Source organism: Ischnura elegans, chromosome 3 (assembly GCF_921293095.1).
Source record: "Ischnura elegans chromosome 3, ioIscEleg1.1, whole genome shotgun sequence".
In the NCBI taxonomy this organism is placed as follows: domain Eukaryota; kingdom Metazoa; phylum Arthropoda; class Insecta; order Odonata; family Coenagrionidae; genus Ischnura; species Ischnura elegans.
In genome coordinates, this window is record NC_060248.1 from 62,487,669 (window position 1) to 62,512,361 (window position 24,693).

A 24,693-nucleotide genomic window follows, 5' to 3' on the forward strand; every position below is an offset into this window, starting at 1 on the left:
ACAGCACTGAGTGAAAATGAAGGCATTATTTTTCCCTCTCTTTTATTCCTTCTGATTTCTCTTTGATTCCTCGACTAAAGTTACTAGACGGAAGTTTTTTCTTTAGATGTAAGTTAAAGAAAAGATAATGCCACGTTATCCAACTCATGTTATTGAAATGACGTCTTTTGGGAAACTTCTACTAATTATCGTGCGTTTCATTTGCTGTCAGTGGTGAGGACAACTCAACCCTTCAACGATTAACGGAATGAACTAGTCAGAGGGTGAAATGAACATTTTTCATTGCACAAGCATTTTGCTAGTGACAAAGATAGTAATTAAAGCGGAAATTCTTTTTAATTAAATAGCCCAAATAAGCCAATAAGTTTGAAAAGTGAAAAATTTAATATGAAGGCGAGTATGAATAATACACGTCACTTATAACAAACATGAAAGCTATCACATGAAAATGTCGATAGAAAATTAGCTAAATAAACTGGGTCGCATGAGTATCTCATAGATGACAATTGATTAATGCCGTCACATTTATTGTAATTTTTTTTCAGTGAAGAAAGCCTTTCATTTTCCTCGACAAAATTCTAACCAATCCTCGTCACACGTAATCGGCGGAGAATTCCTTTGACGGTTTTAGGTACATATACAAAAACGCAAGAATTTCGTCTTCCTTTCGGCATGCGACATGTGATGAAGTGTTTGGTGACAAACCCGCTGGGGGAGATGTCACTTCCCCCATTCTTCAAACCGCTATCGGAGAAGGTGAACTCGAGGTCACAGCACGATGATCTTTGACCTCGCCGCCCTTGATCGTGAACGCTATATGTTCCTGGAGAGCTAATTTGCGCTGTAATCGTAATTCGACGCCAAGAGAGCGAAGTGTCGTCCACGGAGGAGCTATCCTTGTCTGCCATCAACTCGGGAGTTTTATTAGCACCCAAGCACCTCGAAGGGAACAACGGGAACATCCCCGGAAGACCAGGAAGATGAGCGCCAAAGTCATGGTGAGTGCACGAACCCTTTTGCTTGACTGATCCCTCTCTCTTTCTCGTTTCCCAACACGGTACCCATAGTAAATACGCGAGGCAGAGCCCTAAAGATTCCAAGATTCGTCAAGCGTTTTGCGGATGAGTAATAAAAAGAAGATAAGTATGAAAATCTCTTCATGTACAAAAAAATAACCTGTTATATTTGGAAAAATGAAAAACAATGCACAAAACCTGCAAGAATACCCTTGACAATATCCAGCTTCTGGGACGCGCCTCTAACGGCTACGAGTGATTTATATGTGAAGAGGAGTTATTCTTAAAGCTAGTAAATTAAAAGTTCCTGGCAGATGACCATAATTACTTTAATTGACTTCGTGACCGGAAGAGGAAGATGAGCGCCTATGTCGCACTGGTGTTACACGGATATTTAACAAATTAAGCTGGGAGCCACCAGAGTTAGGAGGCTACGCGCTGGGTTTAGACTGTTTGAGAAATTAAGAAAAAATATTCTTTGGATCGATAGTGAGAACATCACATTAGAATCCTCCCATATTTCCAGGTCCGACATAAACGATAAATTAAAAGAGATATTTTGCCGAACGGATAGGTATTGGAATTAATTTTTCCCTCGCACGATAAAGGACTTCAATAAAGTCTGGGCGTAATTTTGTTAGAAAATCCCCTTTTTATGTGTAAGCGGTTGATGTCCGAACACCATGTGCCTTTGAGGCGGCTTGCGGGGTACTGTGTAGATATAGATGAACGCATTTCAAAGTTAACGTCCCAATTTCTGTCTGATCTACTGCGAGATTTTGCTATTTTTGTGTACATAGGAAACATAGAAAATTCACAACGTCACGTTAACATCCTTGAAACGGAATTTCAAAACAAATAAATAGAAGTGAATTTATCATGTTTTAGGCAAATAAATCCTACATTATAGCGCTTTATCGTTTTTATCACGAGTGAACGTCGGTTTTACAAATTTTAAAATGCCTTCGTAATTAATGTGGCTATGAATGCTAAGAACAGTGCTTAAAATGGAGAGATTAATGTTCAATACAGTCGATGAAGAGGGTAATAATATATGATAAATTAATGTAAATAAATTTCAAATACACATAAGGCGGTAAATTTTTAAAGAAACGTCTTGTAACGCCTATCGATGATTAAATAATAAAAATTTACTTCTTTTTATTTTAGGATTTTATCATTTTGTCGATGAGTACAATTTTAAAAAAATAGTTTGAATATCGCATAAACGCATTGATAAATGTTTAGGAAAGATCGTAATTTTATCTTTCTAGTGTATTAATCAATATGATTTAACAGCAAATCTATTTTTCTTTATCTCAAGTTCTTAGTACTATTGATAAAGTTTTTCCGGGAATTAAGATATCGCACCTAGACTATGGACGTAAACTCAGGTCATTAGTTCGGCAGTTTTAAATCAGCTCTGATTAAATTACTACCTGTTTGTATCAATTCAATCGAAACCGTCTTTGTATAACATTTTATAAATCTTAAAATGTGAAATCAGAGGTTCTGCAATTCATTTTGGCCGTCTCAAAATTTACTGTACGTAATACAGTGTCGTTATATGGTTATTGCCGTGAATATTGATGCCTTTTGAAGCCGCAATTCAGAGATGACTCTGGTACATAACTTTTTGATGAGGAAAATATCTCCAATGATAAACATTCCATCTTCATAAGAATGAATGTCATGCCATGATGTGTGATGACAGAGAAATTCCGCATATCAATTAGCGAATTAATTGGCTAATTGATATGCGGAATTACTCTAATAATTAGTACTAATTAACTACTAATAATTAATTCATTACCATCTCGCTCTCGTACACATATTTTAAATGATGAAGTACAATTTACAAACTATTCGTAAAAGATTTACATCACAATACCTAATTATTTAGCTTTTAAAATGATTAATTTTAGTTACCGTTAAAACCAAAAAGCACATAATTTACGTGGGGAAAACTAAAGGAAACAATTTGTGAAGAAAAAAAAAGGGTTGATCACATTTAAAGAGACACCACCCAAACTCAATGAATTTCATATTTACGATTCATTTCTTTACTAATCGTTATGAAAATGTCACAAAATATCATAAAACGAAACAAAAAATCAGTGTATACACCTGAAGGGTTAACACGCTCAGAGGATTTATTCCAAATGAGCAGAGAGGCTATTCTTGAAAAATAACGCATAATCTTTGACGCGTGCTATTTTCGTGCTCGAGACTGACAACAAATAGGATCGGATGTTGGCTATCATTATATTGCTTAAATATAAATGTAGGCTAAGAAGGAGAAATAAGGCTTCAAAGTACCGCCTAACAAGTTTCGGCTCTAAATTTTCCATCAAATTCAGAAATGTCTCGTAATGGAAACTTATTTCGCGGGTAGGAGTTGAAGGTTGGAAAAACGATCAAAAGGGAAGAGGAATTCAATGTTCACGTTCGTAAAATTACGACTTCAAAATCTCTTTTGTGAAAAGAAGTACTCGAAAAAAGTTTTCTTGAATAACAGCGGTTCAGTTTTTAATTATGGGATAACGATACAATGATGTAATTTAAAATCATGTAATTTTATTAGTTATTCCACAAATCACTCGAAAATGTCAAAAAGTTATTCGTTTGACAACGTGATTTACGGAACTACCTTTCGTTATCATGGCTCAAACATGGTTTTAAGTTGTATCCTCAATTTAAACCAATCAGAGGTTAAATCAATAAATTCATACGCACAAAAAATAATGAAGGATAAAGCTCACCTTCAAAATTGTAAACTGATTAAACGGTTGTATACTGGAAAATGATCCCATTCACAATATTTTTGTCTATGAGGTTAATTTGTAAAAATCTTAAATAACAGCGGTTTAATTTTTAATTGGCAAATGATGAATCGAATTTGAATTCGACACTTCGTGTTATTGACAGAAAAATGAACAAGCTGAATCTCCCAGTTTCGTCGCGGGAGAAACCACTGCCAACGTGAATAATATTCCACTGATCTGAAACAGGAAGCAAAATAAAATATGAATTCCTAAGCAATTTATGACGAAAATATTGGGTAAATGGCTCATAAAATTATTTGATGTGTTTACCCGCTACAATTTGAGGGGGCAGCTTTAAATCGCTGTTGTGATAAAGAGGTCTTCGATATGATATCTTTATCCTCACGCTCATTATGGAAATAATCCTAGGTCTAGTGGGAAAAAATTAGCACATATTAGCATAATATTTTAAAAGTATGCAACGACCGCCGCGAATCAGATTCAGGAGAGCAGTTAGAAATTTTTTAAATCATCGAAAAAAAAAACAGGAAAACACTCTCATAAACGAGTTAAGGTATAATTTCACTATTTGCCGTACTTGTGTCTGAATTTTCCTGAGTAGAAGCGAAAGAGATATTTATGATATGACGTCTATTTGCAGAAATTGAGGAGATAAGTAGTTTTTATCTGCAACTATCTCCATTCATGTCTATTTTGATGATAATTTTGTTGAAAATGTATCTCAGTGGTGACGTTGAATATATATTTCTACGATTTTGGTACGGAAACCCATGGGTATATCATATCGGACGAAATTGACGAAAAATAAATGACTGCCTCTTAATGTCACTGCCAGCTCAAGTGGATTTTGATTCCCGTCATTATGCAAAGATAAAAATATACTCGTCGTCCATAAAGATAAGACTTATCTCCAATACGTGCGTATTATACTCGATTGAATTTTTGGAACTTTGGAGTCGATTTATTTAGTATGATTAATAAATAATTTAAGATCAACCTATAAAAATCTCCCATAAGAGTTTTTATTCTTCAATTTATATCACATATAATTAGGTGAAGTAATGAATCAACAATTAGGTTCTCGATGAAGAAAAATAGACTGGAATGATATGCAAGGGGTATCACAAAGAGCAAATTAATAATAAAATGAAAATGGGAGAGTTACTGCGATATTGAGCGCTTTTATTACGTCACTTGTGCACAATGTAGCGGACTAAAACTGAATGTATACTCTGTGGCATACAATGCATTAATAACATAAAGGCCCAGAAATAGGGCGGGGCAGAGGGGCATGTGCCCTAGGTGGCAGATTTCATGGGGCGGAAAATTTTGAAAAGTTTATTAAAAAAGTTATTAAATTTTCTCATTAAATTATTTAAAGATAATAATAATAATTTATAAATCAATGAACAATAATATTGATTAAACTACTTAATTGCAAACTTAAGGTGTGTAATTTCAACACATCTCAAAAATCAAGTACAGCATCTCAAAAAAATAGCTTACTGATGTATTATATTTTAGTGGGGGGGGGGTTAGGGAGGGAGAAGGAGCGAGGGAGGATGAGTGGAGGGGGGGGGGGCAGAAAACTGATCTTTGCTCCCCTAACAAAACTCCTAGTTCCACCACTGACAACATATTTAATAAATAAAATGATCAATATTTGTCACAAACATTTTATGAAATACATAATAGACATGTTGCTTCCTCAAAAGAAGACTAAAATCATTACATTTGTTTCAAGGATACAATAATATTTGACGATTTTAACAATTTGATTAGATTAGTGATTATATTAAAAATTATATTAGAGGGTTCAATAATCATCCCCGTAGGAGGTGACAATTTTCATTGCAGAACAATGTAACTCCTCATCTGAGGAGTCAGATCTGTGAATGTTTATACTACTTATCGTGTTTCTCATGGTTATCAAAAATTTCCTTAATTTTTGTGTAATGATATTCAATACTGTGCGGTCAATGTTGGCCGATTGATTACTGATGGTAATTCCGCAGTTAGCATGAAGTCATAAGGGTTGAATGTATCTTTAAATATGGATGTATTATTTCCGTCAGAGTGAGATAGATATCAAGTGACTGCTGACTACAAACAAGGCCACCGGTGACGTATACCCACGATTACGTGTATCCTCTCGCGTATTGAGGCGTAATCTGGTTCCCATAGGATGACGGAAAAATCAAAGCATCACGAAAGTAGAACATCTGCTATCAAGTCGTGTATATTAGTCATTATCAATTTCGGAGATAGTATTTCATGTAAGTCTAGTGCTACGCCCATTCCAATAGGGTGACACCACAGAACTGCGGGCAACTTATCTGGAGCTCAAGCAGAATTATTTATGGGCCACTTGTGTATTCCACGTATCAGGGCATCCATTTAAGAACATTACTTTATTTTGAAATGTTGAGTCCCAGTTCCGCGTCGCGTGGAGGAGATATATGGTGGCTCTGGGACACCGGTGATGAAATCGAGAAAAAACCGGATCTATCACAAAAAAAGACCAAAATTGACAGAATTCCCAAAGAGCAAGATTAACATCGCCTGAGACAGCCAGAGGGCAGACATATGATGAGAGGTCTTTTGTTCGGGACTAGATTAACCTTCCACAGCGCACATAAAGGGAGCGAGTTTCATAGAATACTCGGCAAATACTGGGACACTGCTTTTGAAATGGATATTTTTGAGTGAGCAGAGGCTTTATCCGTAGAGCGTTTCGTTCTTGGACGATCAGTAAAAGTGGTTGAAACACGAAAAGTAAATACTTTCGGCTCAAAGAAGCCCCGATAAAAATCCGACCCTTCACCCTTAAAGACTTCAATTTGCATACTTAATGGCTTGCAATTAGTTAGGGGTAATACACATAGGTAGATTTGGGGAAGGGGGCGGGGGCACGTGCCTCCCAGACACTTAAAAAATAGACAAGATTTTTTATACCATTATCATTACATTCGTTTTTGTGTATTGCGGAGTCTGTTTAATGTAATATTAATTTAATTAGTTTAATGTCTTATTAATTTAATGTAATATTAATAACTTTCATATTAAAATGAAGAGAATATTACGTACAGTAATTTTGTATGTTGCTTTTAATCTCAAATATGGGAAGACCGTTTGACTGTGTCCCCCCTCCACCAGAAAAAAATCCTGGATCAGCCCTTGGTAAGTCATGAAATCAACCTTCAAAACTAAATTTCTGGTTAACATTGTGAATGAAGTTTCCATCAATGATATCAAGAGTGCAATAGATTTGTGGCTGTTGCATATTATGCAAATCCATCCTTGCGGGCACAGAGTCATTAAAGGCAATTAAGAATTCCGTAACGAATGTGGGTTACAATTTCTTTAATAATATCGGTCTTTCAAATTTTCCATACGGTCTTACAAACTCAATGTAAAGAATGGATGGGTTCCTCTAAACTCACCGACATTAGTCCTGTTCTGTCACCTGAAATCGGAATGAATTACGACACTAACTAATGTGGTACTGACGATGCTGTATCATCATCATCACTGGTCAACAATCATAGGATTGGTTTGACGCAGCTCTCCACTCAGTTCTCCTATCAGCTAATCTTTTCACTCCTACGTATTTCTTCTCTTTCACATCTCTCTTTACTTGTTCCATATATTTTGTTCGAGTTCTTCCTTTTCCATTCTTGCCTTCCACCTGTCCTTCGACGATTGTCTTCATCAGGCCATCATGTCTCAAGATGTGGCCTATAAGGTTGTTCCGTCTTCTTATTAAGGTTTTCATGAGGCTTCTCTTCTCTCCTACCCTTCTTAGGACTTCCTCGTTACTAACTCGGTCGATCCATTTGATTTTCATCATTCTTCTGTAGCAGCACATTTCAAAGGCCTCTATCCTTGTTTTCTCCGCTGCGGTCATTGTCCATGCCTCACTTCCGTATAGGAGCATACTCCAGATGTAGGTTCTTATAAATTGTTTCTTTACATCCATATTTAAGTTTCCCGCTGTAAGCAGGTCTCTCTTTTGGTGGAATGCTCTCTTCGCCTGGGCTATTCTGCTGATAATTTCTTTCTTGCTTCTCCCGTCACTAGTTATATTGCTTCCCAAATAACAGAATTCATCCACTCCTATCAGTTTTTGCCTCCCTATTTTAATGTTGGTCTTGACTTCTTCTCTTCTGCTGCATACTAAGATCTTGGTTTTCTTCGTGCTTATTTTCAGTTGATATCTACTCATTACCCTACCCATATTAACCAGAATATTTTTCAAATCCTTCTCTGTTGCGATGCTGTATACTAAACTAAAATAACACTTTTAGGATTTTTACTGCCTCTGTGACCAGGGGCGCAGCTAAGAATTAAGGCTAGGGGGGGGGGGGTTTAGGCGCAACTAATACTTAGTGGTGTAGGGTATTGTATACCTACCCTCCAGGGTAAGTGGGAGGTGCGGGGGCTCTCCTCCAGAAAAGTTTTAAAGATCAATGGTTCAAAATGGTGAGTTTTACGGTTTTCGGAGGGATATTTCATTAATCCTAACACTATGCTAAAAGTAATGCTAATCCAATTAAGTAAAACGGATTAAACTAAAAAAATTCTCTGAGCTCTGAGGGGGGGTTTATTCCCTAAAACCCCCCCCTCGCTGCGCCACTGTCTGTGACCACTCCGGAATATTACTAACCGAAATGAGTTTGTTTTCGGAAATTTGCGAAAAGATCGACATTTCTTTAGGAAAAAGTGCCATCGGAAAATATAATTTAAGTAGAGAGGATTTTTTTTCATCATATACCAGTAGGAGTAGCAGCATTTTTACACTTTAGGATCGAAAGAAAAACTTTCAAATAAAAAAGCTTCGTTTATTTCGTCGTTTTTCAAATTATGGAACATTAGCGCAATCTTAATATTTGATAATTTTTTTGCGATTTCAATAAAGTCACCAATAGCAAAGCAAGAAGTTTGAAGCGAGTTAAACTGTTCGGAGAAAAATCCTCTCTAATGATGATACTAGCCTTAAATAGTTCTCTTCTACATTATCACACGCTTCATAACTTGAACGCGTAGGTTCGTTTGGATAGACGAAGGTAGAGATTATCCCAGGCATAGCAGTCGTGTGAAATTCACGTATTAATAAATATTAGGGGGTGAATTTATTTCCGTGAGCCACATCTGACTTCGAGAATTTTTGTTTGGGGATATCCAAAAACTTCACCCGGAAACTAAACCCAGGACTTTACGGTCAGTGGTCCAACGCTGTAACCACCGGTCTTTCAACTTCACGAAGACAGGAAAGTCCTCAAACCTCACCATCATACATGTGCTTTCGTAATGTTACACTCCTCATTCTGTTTGATCCACGGTATTTATTCTTTAATATCAAATAGGAGGGATAACACGAGAAATCTGCTCCATTCTAACCTTTTTCGCTGTTAGCTTCGTGTATTATTTGCGAACTCTTTGAGAGTAGGAAATGCATAATATGGGGAAAAAGCCGGAGTGGACAATTCACTCACATAAAAACAACGTCTGATACCTAAGCTACCTTGAAATCCTTTCCGTCAGATTACAATGAGGGCAGAAAAATTGAAAACGGCTCCAAGAAGTAATCCTTCTGTATACAAGCAACCACTGTCTACTAAATACTTTTTACATTGAGGAACTAAATTTAATGGGTTCCTATGCTAACGTGAACAAGTGAAAGCATTTTCTTAATAATAATGTATATTATGTATGATGGTAATTATACAATTTATGAATATAACAATAAAAATAATATTAATAAAAACGAATTACATGCTTCCTCAACAGATCGCTACCGCTTCCGTTTTAGCAGTCATTTGCACTTATGGCTTGTTTGTGGTGCCGTATAATTAAACCAGGGGTGTCGAACTATTTTTACTCTAGAGATAACCTCATCGGGGGCCAAATAGGAGGGCTTAAAGATAGAAGAGCGTAAGAGGGTCAGAGAATGTATACCAGAGGGAAAAAGCAGGAATGAAACAAGTGAAATTAAATTTTTATGGATAAAAACTACTAATTTCTCATTGTTTTTAATAATACCTATATTTTCCTTAAAATGGCCAGGGATAAATTCTGGCTTAAATAATAAATTAAATATAATAAAATAAATATAATAAAATAATTTAAATAAAAAAATAAAATAAATTCTGAGGAGAATGGCCTTCGCTCCTCCCTCCCCCACTTTCGACGGCTCTGGTACAAACGGCAAAAATTATTTTTTTTTACAGATTTTGCTCCACTGCTTTCAATTCCAACGATTGTTCTCATCTTCCTCTTCCCATCACGATGTAGTTATCTTTCTACACGAAATTAATTGGCGATTCCCGATAGTGCTTTGTTTGCTGGGTCCCGTTGGCTTTGTTGCAATCATTCCTCGTGATCTCGCTCCACGTCAAGTGATCCAAAACACACGTCAATGCTTAAGTATGTCCTAGAGGTCAGAGGTTGGAAGGCGATAAGAGTGGACACGAGACATTAATATATTCCCAGCCCCTGCTTCATCGAAAGGAAATCCTCGGAGAACATTTACATCTGTGGAGAAAAGTGTAGGTCGGCGTATACGATAGCAAATGAACCGTGATCGGAGGACAGATGATCATTGTTAGCAGCTGTCAAACATGCGATAAGAGAAAATTCCCAAAAAAAATACTACAACATTATGCAAGGGACAAAAAGGAACGGGTGAATAACCCGGAAGTGAGGGAAACTAAAGCGGCTGCTTACTTATAGTAATAAGTGTCGTACATACCTGAATAAATAAAAGAGGATATCTGTTTGTATGTCCGCTATGCGTTTCCATGCAGCTGCACGGATTGCAACCAAAGTTAGCACATAGGTGCATCTCATACTTCCAAACCCCAAAGTGCTACTTTCGGTTGCGTCCAACCCGTCCTTTGCTTCGTTTTCTCATTACTGTTTGTTATTTCATATCATACAACTTCTGCGATAGGACATTCTCCCGGGTAAGCACACCTATTGACACTCTCAGATGGAAAACTTGGCTCAAAGGATACTACACTTGCCTATTAATCTTCTTAGTGCAAATCTTTTCGCTGGGTATGCAATGCATTCAATCTACGTTTATGGTCTATGCTTGAACCCACACATAATGATGAATGTTGTGAAGCGGGGTATGAGCTGAGCCCGAGTGTGGAGCACAAAAATCGTTTTTTCCATCTTACTTCAATTTTGAGTCAACCGTGGAGTACATTGTGAGGGTTCGAAGTTTCCCAATTCTCTGGGTATTATCCTTCCCGAGTGACGCTTGGTAGCCTGCTTGTACCTGAATAAATCCATTTGGAGTGACATTGAAATTCATAAAAGAAACCCGACGGTTTTCAGAATAGTGAGAATAATTTTCACGACCTGTATAAGGGGGGCTTTCCCTCCGCAATGAGGATAATAAAGAAAAAAAAAGCATCGTAGGCTTAGATGGGTGTGATGAATAATGCGCAAGGACATGATCGAGGTATGAGGGGATACTCCGTAATAAATATCATTCGTGCGTATGTAAATTCAAAGTAGCATGGGATGTCCTTATTTAAATCGAATTTGCCTAGTCTTACGATGATCTTTCCACCCCCCTTTCTATTATCGATCCATCATCTCAAGTGATTACAAAACGTTATTAGCTCGAAAAGCAGGCCACCCTGCGTTGCTCGGGAAGGATAGTACCCAGAGAAGTGGGAAATTTTGACCACCCCCCCCCTCCCCGCCAAAGTACCCCACCATTATCTCAAAATTGAAGTAAGACGGAGAACGGAAGACGCCAGTGGCGTAATTAGGAATATACCTTGGGGGGATATGCGCTGGCCTGGGGTGGCGACTCTCACCCCCTAAACAAAATCTGGTAAATTTTTGAAAAACGACATGACTGGAAATACATTTTGCATTGTTTTGGCACTAAAAATTGAACTTTAAGCCAATGTAGTTACTATATGTCAAAAATAGACAATAGTTTTAAATATTTTAAAAAATTTCTCTTAGGCTTTAGGAAGGATCTATCTCCCTCATCCCCCCGTAGTTACGCCACTGGAAGACGTTGAACATCAAACAATGGAAAAAAACTATTTCCGTATACCGGGCACATGGTTAGCTTATTCCTACACTACCCCACAATGTTGATCATTATGTGTGTCCGTACGTGCATAGCAGGGGTGTCCTCACATCTGTAACGAATTTTTGGGGGGGCTCGGGCCCCCTCAGGCCCCATGGAGTCGGCGCCACTGGCGCGTAGATCAAACACGTCGTGTGAACGCATTCCCCAGCGAAAAGATTTGCACCGAGAGGATTAATATTTAAGTGAGTTATGTTTTTTCCCCCTTTGAGCCTGTCAAGAGGTTTGCCTACCCGGCAGGATGTCCAATCACAGAAGTTGTATGATGTTATACAACAAATGGTAATGAGAAAACAACGCAAATGACGCGTCGCAAGCAACCGAAAGTAGCACTACGGGGATTTGGAGCAAAAGATGCACCTTTGTACTACATTTGGTCGTAATCGGTGCAGTTGTATGGAAATTTATTGTGAAAAGACAAACAGACATCCTCTTTTATACATATAGATGAGGCGCTAGATATAAAGACAAACCTGAAGAGCGGAAATCCATGACTACCTGGCTGGATTGAATGAAAGTTCTTGAAGTGTCTCGACATAGGAGTTCGCCCTCCATCAAGCTTTAAACTGTGAAAGCCGATGGGAAAATTGATCGCACGATATGTTTCCATTATTGAACAGGGATATTGAGTATATCCGAAGACAAATGAATGACTCATTTACTGGCGTACCCCAAAACTTTGTTTCCGTACCCAAGTGTGGTGAGGTTACTAAAATTTCGTGAATGTAAATTTCTAATTGCTGTTAAAAACTATTTAGAGAATTTATTATTCGATAGAATCATCTGAATTAATAAGTTATTAATTTTTTTTCTTATTTCTCTCTCCAGATTCCGGAAAAGGTGATGATATTGGATCCATCGGAACAGTTACGGCCCGAAGCAGCATTTGCGAAGAAACCATTGAAGGCATTCAGAGATTACTCCATCGACCCCAACGATCCCATTAAAGTGAGCGCATGCAACTTTTGAAGATCATTCCAGATCACATGGGTTATTTTAAAACTCTGAATTTATGCTCAAAATGACTTTCTACAAAAATGGAGAATATTTTTGAATAGCCTTTTTCTCGTAAAAAAAACTTACGAATTCTCATCATAACACCACACCATCTCTGGCGTGGCCTATATGCAATAGTCAAATAGGATGTTGACTAAAAATGCTTGTGAATTTCACATAAATGTTTTTAATAACGACCAGCTTCATCGCCATGCGGAATCGTCAAGTTCATCGCCAGGTCACCCGACGATATCGTACAGTGACGAGACTGGTTGTTGTTAAAATAATTTCTGTGAAATTTACTAAGGTTTTTATGCGACATGAAGCAATTTCACCAAGTCACGCCTCAAACTATCAAGTCAAATGGGATGCAGTTCTAAGGATCTGACTTTTAGCTATTCTTTTGTTAGCTATGTTTTCCGTACGAAAACGTCAATTGATGCTTTCTTCCATTTATAATTGTCAATCTTAACTGATACCACAATGCTAACTAGAACTCACGACCATATTCAAATTAGAATAAATATCGCATCATCAAATGGTGAACGTTTACCGGACATTAATGAAGCAATCTCCAGTTCTATAGCGACACCTCCACTGCACAAGCGCTCAACAATACCCCACCGAATCAAATCCGCTCATCAAGGAGCCCAACAACACGAATGCGCTCAGCTGGCAGTAGAGGGAGCAGAAAATCTCACCTCCGAAGCCTGGAGTTGAGCGTTTATGCTCCTGACACTGCCAGCTGAGCGAATTCGTATTGTTGTGCAATCAGATGAGCGGATTTGATTCGGTGGGCGAATGCTGACCGTTTGTGTAGTGGAAGTATCGATAGGTTAATATTTTTAAGCCCATTTTTATGATAAATCGCTCAGAAACATATCAGAGAAACCATTTGCTACTCAAATTTTAACCTATGGGAGTAACTACAACGAGTAGAGTGGACGACGCGACCTGACATAGGCGTCACTATAGGCGAAGGAAGTTCAATACCTGGGTGCATAAGGGTAATAGAATATATATACATATGTAGAGTGGGAGTGATTCCTCTTAAGAAATGCAATGGTTTTAGGCGTTACTTTGCTGTTGTAATTATCCAATAAGGCATTTTTTTCTCATTTTATTATTTACGTTACCCCGTATTTTCATATTATGGAGTCCAATTGCGTAAGTGCATACTTCATATGCTCCAATAAATATTATCCTAGGACAATAAATTTATTATTATTATAATTATTTGATGGAACTCCTTAATAACTATCAGGAAAGAATATAACTCTGCTAGTTCCACAATGATTTATTCCAGATGATGATATACTGTATAGAAACCTGTCACGAGTGATTAAATTATTGTGGAACTAGTAACTTATTATTCATTTCTGATGGTACTCCTCTTGAGGCCGCATTTAGACGATGAGGTTTCAATGCGTTCTCATCCAAAGTCAGTCAAAAACTGTATGAACTTCTGGAAAGACCTGTTATCAACAGAAACGAGGACTTAGGGCAGGCTCGCGGGGTTATACACTCCTGAGGGCCGGATCTGTTACGTCTGAGACTTTTCACCTCACATAGGGGAGGGGCAGAGGAAGGAAAAAACGATAGGAGGCGCTGCCGTAATGGGTGCCCGAAGACGTCTCGTGGGAAAGGATACCCTTAGTGAAAAAAACTTAAAATTTTCAACAGTTAATTGGGACCACTGTTGAATCCAACAGTTACTGTAGAAAATTCAACAGTAAGGCCCCTATTAGCCGAGGCAACCAGACGCGCCACCGGTGGAGCGTCCGGTGGAACTGGTCAGTCGTGGGGCATAGAATCAAATGAGTCCTATTAGCCAAGGCAACCAGACGCGCCACCAGACTTTCCACCGAAACCAGTCGCCTGATCCCCAAAACCGCGCCTTCCACCTTAGGTTGCTCAGGCCCCTGTTAGCCGAGGCAACCAGACGCGCCACCGGACGCACCACCGGTGGCGCGTCTGGTTGCCTTGGCTAATAGGGGCCTAACTGTTGAAACTCAACAGTAACCGTAGAAAATCCAACAGTGACTGATGAAACCCAACAGTAACTGCTGAAGTCCAACAGTAATTGTTGAAATCCAACAGTAACTGTAGAAAATCCAACAGTAACTGTTAAAATCCAACAGTTTTTTCACTAAGGGTAGGGATGGAAGGAGTTCGATCGAGAAATCCCAATTCTGTCATTAGGGTGACATAGGCCACAACTAGCGAAATCATTATTTAATGTTTCTATGGAAGGATTTCCCTAAGAAGAAGAAGAAAAATCCTACGAGTTTCCGTAGATTTACCTATTACCATTGATTTCTATAGTCAAAATCGCTATGGCGAATACGGTGCGCTCCCCACGCCTTTTGTTTCCCTGCCTAAAACGTCTTTTTCACCTCCTCCTGTGGTCTTTCAGGCATTAGCTGGCGATCTTCAAACTAATGTATCCTCACTAAAGAATCTTCCCGCGATATGAAAGCTTTATCCCCTTGTATTTGCATCCTTGGGATCTATTGCGGATAGCGTATGCATAAAATAGCGTAAAAAGCTGGCGATAAAAATGTCACCCATCGCCAAGATTTTTAGCGCAGTAATGGCAAGAAAAAAGATTAATAAATAAGTTCATGCTGAAGCAATAAAGTAAAAGCTTAATTGCCAAAGAATAATATTTATGGAAATATAAATAGAGTATAGGATGAGGGAGGAGTTCAACCAGTTCCTCTGTCAGATAAAAGTTGCTGAAAATTTACTTCAAGCTTCCCAAAGCCTTTCTCCATGAGCGCTAACTCCTGAATTACCCCCTCCATTAGAATAATCGCTTCCTCTTAACCGGTCGAATTACACGACTCACTGCTTGTTCAAAACTTTTACATCTTGAAAGGTTAATGGTTTTTATTATAGAGCCTTGTATCCTGCCTGTATCTTAAATATGAAAATGTTGACAAATTAGTTTCTTGAGATATTTTCTTTATGTTTGTGATAAAACTTTTCTATCAATGAAAGTTAACGTAATACAATCTGAAAATGTGACGATTTTAACATAAATTTTAAACAAGTTTTACGTCAAGAAATCGAGCCAATATACGACCGATAGAGCGGCAGTAACGCGTCTTCTTAAGGCTCAGTCAAATTCGTCCTATCAAAACACGTCTAAAACGGGCAATTAAATGGTAAAATCGTTTTATTTTCATTTTGCCGTGTTTGGTCCAACCTTCTTGAGCAAGCCACTTAAATTCCTGACCAATGAGGAATAAAGTTAGGGGCCTGGTGTAGCCTTTAACAGTCGCTTTTTCACATTTTTCGTGAATAACTCGAATACTGTGACTGTATAGGAACGATGCTCGCATAAAAATCAAAACTAAATTAAATTTACTACCAGAGAGGTTATTATATTTTCATTAGTTGATAAAAAAACAAAACGATAGTACTATTGGAACAATTGTGCTATGTACCCGAAATAAAGGTGGATGCGGCGCTGCAATCGGTAATTTTATTTTTAGCATGGATATCAAAGTCATGTCCTATGGTTGTAAGTATGAGTTGTATCATATCCAAATCTTCCAGAGCCCAGCCCCGATATTAGAGTCAGTAGTATATTTTTTTCATTATAAATATGTTACGCTAAAATATTTTTCTAGAGATTAGACGATGTCATCTTCATTACGGAAATGAACTAAACATTACGTCAAAATCATGCCACCGATAGAAAATTCATTATGTTACTATTGATGAGTGATTTTGATGTGATGTAACGCCTTCTTACACAGAGAAGATAGCATTATTGGGTCTTTCAGAAACAGCCTTAGTCTAAGATTCAACCCTCAAATGAGGAATCACTTCTGCTGTATTACGAAATAAAATAGAATAATCTTCCAAATTTTTTTGTTCCCTCCACACAGGAAAGAGTTCGCCAAACATACACACAAATGCACACGCATATGACGATGGATTTTGTGAAGCAGCAGCATAAAAAATGGTGCGGATTCAACACGTTCAAAGCTACAGTGATGGATGTCATCAAGCAACTTGATAACCTGGTGGACGAATCGGACCCAGATGTTGATGTTCCCAATATAATGCACAGTTTCCAAACGGCTGAGCGGATCCGACAAGAGCACCCAGACAAAGAATGGTTCCAGCTAACAGGACTCATCCATGATATTGGCAAGGTACGATGAATTTCACCACAGCCACAGTAATCTATCACTTTGAAGTCCTAGGGATTTAATTTAATTTGTAGTCATGGGAATAATTAACTCTATTATCGTAAAAAAAACATTTAAAAAATCTTCCATGCCTTCATATATTAATTTACTCCAACCATTATGATTCGTAGCCCTGAAGAAGATATAAGAAATATATCACAATGTTGGCAAACAATTTTGCAATTCATTCCCAGACATTTACTCCAAGACGTTATTCATTACTATATCATTGAGATCAAGAAAAATAAATCGATTTATTAACTACAAAGTATGCACAATAGGTAAATAAAATAATTATAAGTATAAAGTTACTAAAATTACAAATAATAATGATGAATGCCGATGGCCCAGAATATAATAAAAAGAAAAATATCAATTAATAAAGAACGCCAATATGGACTCAAATATTTTGAATTTTTTAAAAAATCCAGCATCTGAATTTTACTTCCAATTCTTCAAAATTAGACGAAATAAGAGAACAATTTATTAAAACTCATACAAGTTCGATAGAAAACATACCTGACGTTATTGGATGGATTAAATGGGTAGCACTGAACTCATCTCAGGTGGTCATGTAAGTCCTTCAGAATGATGAGAATATGACCAGAGAAGCTCACATAGAGCCGCAGGGAGATATGGCCTGATGTAAAATTGCCAAATTGACAAAAAGAAAAAAAAATATAAAAATGTATGATAACTTAAATATGGCGTATAAAATTTAAACACTTAAAATGTGAAACACAAAGATTTATTTATCTATTTCATATGAAAAATGCCAAATGAATTGTAAATCTATTAAAAGTACAATCTATCACTACAGATAAAGCTGTGCATGCTAAAGAATCGGAATAAAAGAATGATTTTCGATAAAGGATTGACTTCAATTAATGCCACTAAATTAATACCTATCAGACAGTCTAAATAAATAATAGTCAGTCTCTGTAACATTTAATGAAGAGAATTTATATCACTAACTGTGAAATTTGCAGGTCTACTTCCTTAAACATGAAAGCACCAAAAAAATTTCAGAACACGTTTTACACTAACCAGTCTACAGGTAGGCAAATACTACGCACAACTTAAATGTGGGTTGCCTACCTTACATAATCTCTGAATTTACATACTTGTGTACGTCGACATATAACACTGCAAGCCACCCATAGAGTTGTTTAGCAGGGGAGGAGTAGGTGGCATATATGGTAATCTGGGACACATGCGTAAAAACAATGATATAAACATTATACTCTGTAACATACTTACTTGGGTGATGTGGCTCTAAAAGGGCCAACTTTAAACTATTAAGTAAATATCTGAAGGACCAAAAGAATGTATTGATTTTCAATGGAAAAGAAAAATTAGGACGACTTATACCCTCTAAATACAAAATCATCCCCTGTCTACAAAGACTATTGGTTTAAAAACTTGATAGATCTTAAATGCCAATTATAATTTCACATAAAATTTAACGCATGCCAAATAATTCTCTCTGTGCATGCATTAAACTTACTTTCCCTTCATGTAGGTACATGTATGATGCATTCAAATCAGTAATTAAATTTGAATTCCAGGTGATGGCATTTTACAATGAACCACAATGGGCTGTGGTGGGAGACACATTTCCAGTTGGTTGTGCTTGGGCTGACTCAATAGTCTATAGGGACACAAGTTTCGAACAGAACTCTGATGGAAAAAATCCCCTTTACAGGTAAGTGATTCAAAGTGCAACGTATTATCCTCTGGGGATACTTATGATTTAATTAACTATAACCAGAGATGGATGATGTCTAATTAAAAGTAAAAATGATGACAAACCTATGATGATGATACAATCGCAATATTCATTAATAAATGGTTTTATCTTCCCCAAATATTATTTTATGTAGCTCCAAATATGGAATTTATAAGCCAAATTGTGGCTTAGAAAATGTGATAATGTCTTGGGGACATGATGAATATCTATACAGACAAATGAAACATAACCATGCCAGTCTTCCTGAAGAGGCCTTTTACATGATTAGGTAAGTCAAATGAATAGATTTCTGAACTCTTAGAAGTAAAAGATACAATAGATAGTGATTTCTCCTCTTGTTGAAACACAAAGTCAAATTCCATTTAGCTCAGAGGATAGCAATAGTAGCTGCACCAGTAACATTTCATTAGAATGAAATTAGACTTAAATGTAAAATAGTTGAGCTTTACTACCCCATCAAGGTGATTTTATACATTATTTACAAGAAATTACTTTGATTTAAGAGTGAAATCCATAAAATACTAGATGAATGAAATAGAAAAGAGTACATATTCCAAGTATGCTAAAGATGCACTCATTAGGAAAACAACGGGAAGGAAGCGATGAATTTTCACTATGACTTACCTCTCCACTTTGAAATTATGGTAAGAGGCAGCATCATCAAGAAACGATGAGAAGTTGAGAAAATCTGGAATACAATGTGAGAAATATCTCATGCAATTCCTAGTGAAAACTCGAAGTCAATGCAACTTCACATTTAAGAGTAACGCTAGCATATTGTCTTGCAGGTTCCATTCATTTTATCCATGGCATTCTGGAGGTGATTACATGCACCTTTGCAATGAGAAGGACCTGGAAATGCTTCCTTGGGTTTTGGAGTTCAAGTAAGTACCCTAAGTCACTCTGGTTTGGATCCAGCTATATACTGAACTTGAAATTCCTTCAAATCTGCCAGCCTATCTCAATAATGGATACAGAAAAAAAACTGGAGGGGGGGGGGGGGGGTGCAGAAGATATTTTGAGCTACCTATACTTTTATCGTAAAAAAAATAATCAAGTTAAATTTAAATGCAAATTTTAAGAAAGTTTTATTTTAACTGACTATACACATATACAAGGCAATTCCATCTTATGATATAAAAAAGTTAAAGTTGTGGTTCTAAATGTTTGGCAATGCAGGACCACAAGGGGGGGGGGGCATGCACCCTTTGTATCCCCCATACGTATCTACCATATGCCTATATTCAAAACTATCATTTTTGGGCCTAACTCAAGAAAATGCTAAGACAGTCCCTATAATTTTTCTTGCCATATGCATCACCTAGTTAATACTGCTTTTTACATCTATTATTACATAATATTGCCAGATCAGCATTAACTTATCTTTGCACCCTATACAGAGGGAGGTGGAACATTTCACATTCAAATTTTTGGCCACATTTTTCTACCAGGGTGCTATTTTGGGAAAAGCTATCACAGATGGAAAAAGACTCAATATTTTTGGAGAATCATGATCAAAAGTTTGGGTGGAAAATGGAACAGGCCAACTACATCACCCATCTTTAAACAGGTTTAATTCACATATGGGTCTGTCGACGATAATTTTTCAGTGAAGTGTTTTCAAATGGAGAACTGGCTCATTTAATGGCACATTATGGGTGGAGTAATATGAACAATACTGTCTCCATACTCACCTGAAATCAGTAGTCTGGTTGCTAGTACTTGACATTGTTTTTAGGCGTCTTTTTGACAGAGAAACAGATGAAAAGACCACAATTAAGTGGTACGATCGGAAATATAGGGCTGAGTAAACCCATATACGATGATGCAATCATAATTGGCCAACCACTTAAGAAATTATAACTCGCTTTTTTAGCTGGGAAAATTATATCTACCACGATTTTAGGTCACTTATACATAGTTTTACTCCTTTGACATTAACTTTTTTCAAGTTGGGAGGCCATTTTATGAGGCTCTACCTGGGTAGTATCTGTATTTAGTTCTAGAAATTTTTTAGCTAGATTAAAGCATAGTCTAATTTTTTTTCTCCTTTTTTTACAGTAAATATGACCTGTACACCAAAAGTGAAGAATTTCCTGATGTTGAAGCTTTGACTCCCTATTATCAGAAACTAATTGACAAATATATGCCAGGCGCTTTGAGTTGGTGACATACTCACAGCATGTACATGTGTATATTATTAAATACTTATTATTCTTCTATTTTTGTTGTATTAGGATTGTTTAAAATTATCTATGAAATAAGTACTCTGTTTGTGAAAGATTTTCAATTAGAGGATTTAATATCTGTTATTTGGCACACAAAGAAAATGACTGTATGCATACAAGTAATTCTTGAAATGGATACATTAATTTTAAAACATAAGTGCTGTATGTTATTTGGCATTAAAAGCAAAGTTTTTTATGTAATAAAATCATTAAAAGTGAAAAACTATTTTGTTCTTCAATAGCACTATCATTTGTCAAAATAGGTAAGCAAAGGATTCCAGTGTTGAGGATGCAGATACATTTTTACAGCTAACCACAAGTGACACTAAAACTTGCCATTTCACTAATTATATATCTGAGAATCATATGATCAACAGTTAGCAAAATAATCAATAACAACAATCTTGAAGCAACATAGCATGTCTTTTCTTAAGTACACTGACTTGGAGAGAGGAATTAAACAGCTTCCACACTGACACAGTTTTTTATGGCAACTATGGGTTTTCCCAAAAGTCAACACATGAAACTTTAAGGGTACCTTTAATTGCAATAATAAATAAAAATTCTTTCATAATTGGCGCCATCGTTTGTGCGATGATAGTTAAGTCTTTGCCACTGAAATTAGGTGATGCATAAGGAGTATCATACAGCAAGTTGGCTAAGAGAAATGGCATATTATACAATATTGTTCCATTTGATAGGAGATAAAATATTGAAAGCAACACCATTAACTTCTTTAATCCACATAAAGGGTCCAGTAAATTTATGATATGATGGGTCTTCTGTATGTATTGAGGAACATATACAATGGCATAGCATACAAACTGCCAAACCTGAGACACAAACACAGAAAAATGATATGAAGGTTGTGGCAAAGTGAGCAGGAATGTTCCTTGTATGATGTTTCACTGTCACACATTTCGACAAGGTTGCTCCTATGCCCTCGTGGAGAAAAATATTACCCAGTCATTAATCCATACATGCACTCTTATGATAACTCATAATTTTGTATTTGGTAGTGCTCCTATGGGACTTGCACGTTTCTGTTAATACTTGCATTGATTATCAATTTAATGCTGTGCATCATTGCCTAAAAATTTACATTAGTACCTATTATCTTTAACATCAAGCTATTTTCTATGGAGGATAATAATAACAGATTAAGGCACAGAGAAAAAGGTGGTATGATTCTTTCGAGGCCAAATACATCAATGGTACTTGGCATAAGAACTACTGATTCACCACCTCAATAAGTTACCATCATGGCAAAAGGATGAGAAGTAAAAGTAAATTTCCATGAAATTACCACGAAACTTTTTTTTGGCACGTGAACCATAAAACAATACATAAAATTTGCATTAAAGATCAGCACTCAGGCAGTGTATGAACTTTATGAAAATAAAAAAAAATACTGACTACTATTCCTAGTCAAATCAGGCATGATATATGTACCTATCATTGTTATAAACATTTAGATAGTGAAAAATGTGCACATATGGGTGGGTGATAGCAGATGATCATAAGATCCTTTCTTCTACAGAAATTCTTGTAAAGAAGGGCATCTGTTGACATAGAGAGAGCAATCTTGTCGACTTTTACATGAGAAAGATATGATTGATGAATACATGATCACAAAGCTTCTTATCATAAAATAAGGACCATTGATATAAAAAATATTACCATACACTAAATGTACACAACAGCTAAAGAGTTCTGAATGACACTAAATAATCACAGTAAGAAACAAGTCCATTTCAATGGGATTGAATAATTAAAAATAAGCCTAAATTTTTCCTTTCAGAGAAAGGAAGCCTCGATCATTATCTTTCATATTATTTTTCAGCTCAGGGCAAGCAGAAGAAGCACATACTTTCAATACAGTATTTCCTTTACAATATATCTAAGCCCCGCCTCATTGAAGATTATTTTATGACACATAAAATACAAAGAAGTAGGGTCCTTAGCAATTCTTGTAAGTACGTCCAGAGAAAATGTCAACTACCCCATCACATTGTTGATGCAAAATACATCACTGATGTGGCTCCTCAAGGCCAAAATTTAAAAAATTGGAATGCTTAATTTGTGTAACATAAATACTGATATCAATTGAAATTGGGAAAAATAAAACATATTTCAATATTAAATATAAAAATCAACAGGCTAAAACTTTTCTTCAAATTCATTACACACATCAACTCGATCACCTCTAAAATGAAAATCTTGCTTTTGTAGAACAGTCATCACAAAAATATATATAAATATAATTATTTACCATGTAGAGATATTAGATTGTGATATATGTATACAATATTTCCATATACATAAATTTTATTTTTGTATTTTAAAAATAACTGCAGAATATACATCCTGATATTAATAACAAACATTATCTCTATGGCACGGAGATCATTTTCTAATACCATTGAACATGCGATACAGGTACATTCAAAAGTTAATGCCATGCCTGATACATACTTTTCACATCAACAGTTTAACAACCAGCAGTTTTTGAAGTACTGATAAAATTTCTTTAGTCTTCGTCAACCAACTAAATGCAGTATTTGAATGATATTCGCATTAAAAATACACTGCATTGATCAAAATTCCAACAAAAATTTACAAATAACAGCAAAGCTGATGGTAGAATTTCAGGATGAGGGCATACCCTATGACAGGGGAGACATATATTCTTTTGAAGTTTTAACTTGGTCCATTTATCAAAAATGGAAAGGGACATTGAAGGGCAAGTGAATCAATGGGGCACATGTATAAATGTGTGCAATATACTTCAATGATTTAAATATAATATATATTTAACAGTTTACCTGCAACTGTACATGAGGAATGAACCGTATATACTTTCCTGGCCACAAGTAGTATTCTACCAGGAGGGGGAGATTCGTATGGCTTTTACCTCTTATCACTTTTTAGAATGAAACTCAGCTTCTTACATCTCATTTGTTTTCGATGAGTGTCTGGAGTTGGAGAACTAAGTCCCTAGCTAACGATAATACAGCCTTTGCATCATGTCTTTCTGCCATTTCTGTGAAATAAAATAAGGGTAAAGGATGAATTCATTAATCAGACATAGACTCAACATACACAAGAGCCAAAATACCAATAGCTACAACTTTAATGGAAAGCAAGGATACTTGGTGGAATGGAGACACATGTGGAAACACACTTGAAACTTTTCATGAAACATGAATTTAAATTGTCTAATGCCATTGTACCACTCTACATTTCTCAAATATACCCCATAGCTGTCTCTCCTTCCTACACCATTTTTCCGAACTGCTGGCGGCTGGGTGGTAGAGAGCTAGTAGCCATAAGGAAGTGCCCAGGATCAAAAGTAGGGGGGGGAAGCCATGGCTGTTCAAGTCGTACGTAAGATTTAAGCATGGAAAAGGTGAATGAAATTAGCATTTTAAGGAAACTGTAACAGCTCTTTATTAGTTTTTTAAATTATTTGCTTGAAAAAATATTATTTTCCTAAAAGAAATTTGCGATTTTTGCTTCTGGGGGGGGGGGGGGGGCTGCCCCCTCTTGCCCCTCACTCGGTACGCCCATACTAGTAGCCAATCAGAAGCACT

General features: G+C 36.5%; 2 protein-coding genes across 5 annotated transcripts in view; one reads left to right on the plus strand and one right to left on the minus strand.

The window, feature by feature from the left end:
- The first annotated feature begins 838 nt into the window (after positions 1–838).
- On the plus strand, positions 839–21,339 carry LOC124155912 (inositol oxygenase). Its single transcript, XM_046530130.1, has 7 exons — positions 839–998; positions 12,750–12,869; positions 16,817–17,086; positions 18,691–18,827; positions 19,006–19,140; positions 19,661–19,756; positions 20,934–21,339. The coding sequence occupies exons 1-7, from the start codon at positions 981–983 to the stop codon at positions 21,040–21,042; spliced, it is 885 nt and encodes a 294-aa protein (XP_046386086.1). The 5' UTR covers positions 839–980; the 3' UTR covers positions 21,043–21,339.
- Positions 21,156–24,693, minus strand: part of LOC124155910 (small G protein signaling modulator 1-like) — a 269,608-nt gene continuing 266,070 nt past the window's right edge. For all 4 annotated transcript variants that reach the window (XM_046530127.1, XM_046530126.1, XM_046530125.1 and 1 more), the window contains one exon: positions 21,156–24,143. In XM_046530127.1, the coding sequence (XP_046386083.1) occupies positions 24,055–24,143 (89 nt within the window). In that variant the 3' untranslated portion in view covers positions 21,156–24,054. The remainder of the gene's footprint in view (positions 24,144–24,693) is intronic.

What these genes read in the sequence shown, in the direction of transcription:
- LOC124155912 (XM_046530130.1), top strand. An exon ending in TCATCCATGATATTGGCAAG is followed by an intron (nt 17,087 to 18,690) that starts GTACGATGAATT and finishes TTTGAATTCCAG; the next exon opens with GTGATGGCATTTTACAATGA. An exon ending in CCTTGGGTTTTGGAGTTCAA is followed by an intron (nt 19,757 to 20,933) that starts GTAAGTACCCTA and finishes CTTTTTTTACAG; the next exon opens with TAAATATGACCTGTACACCA.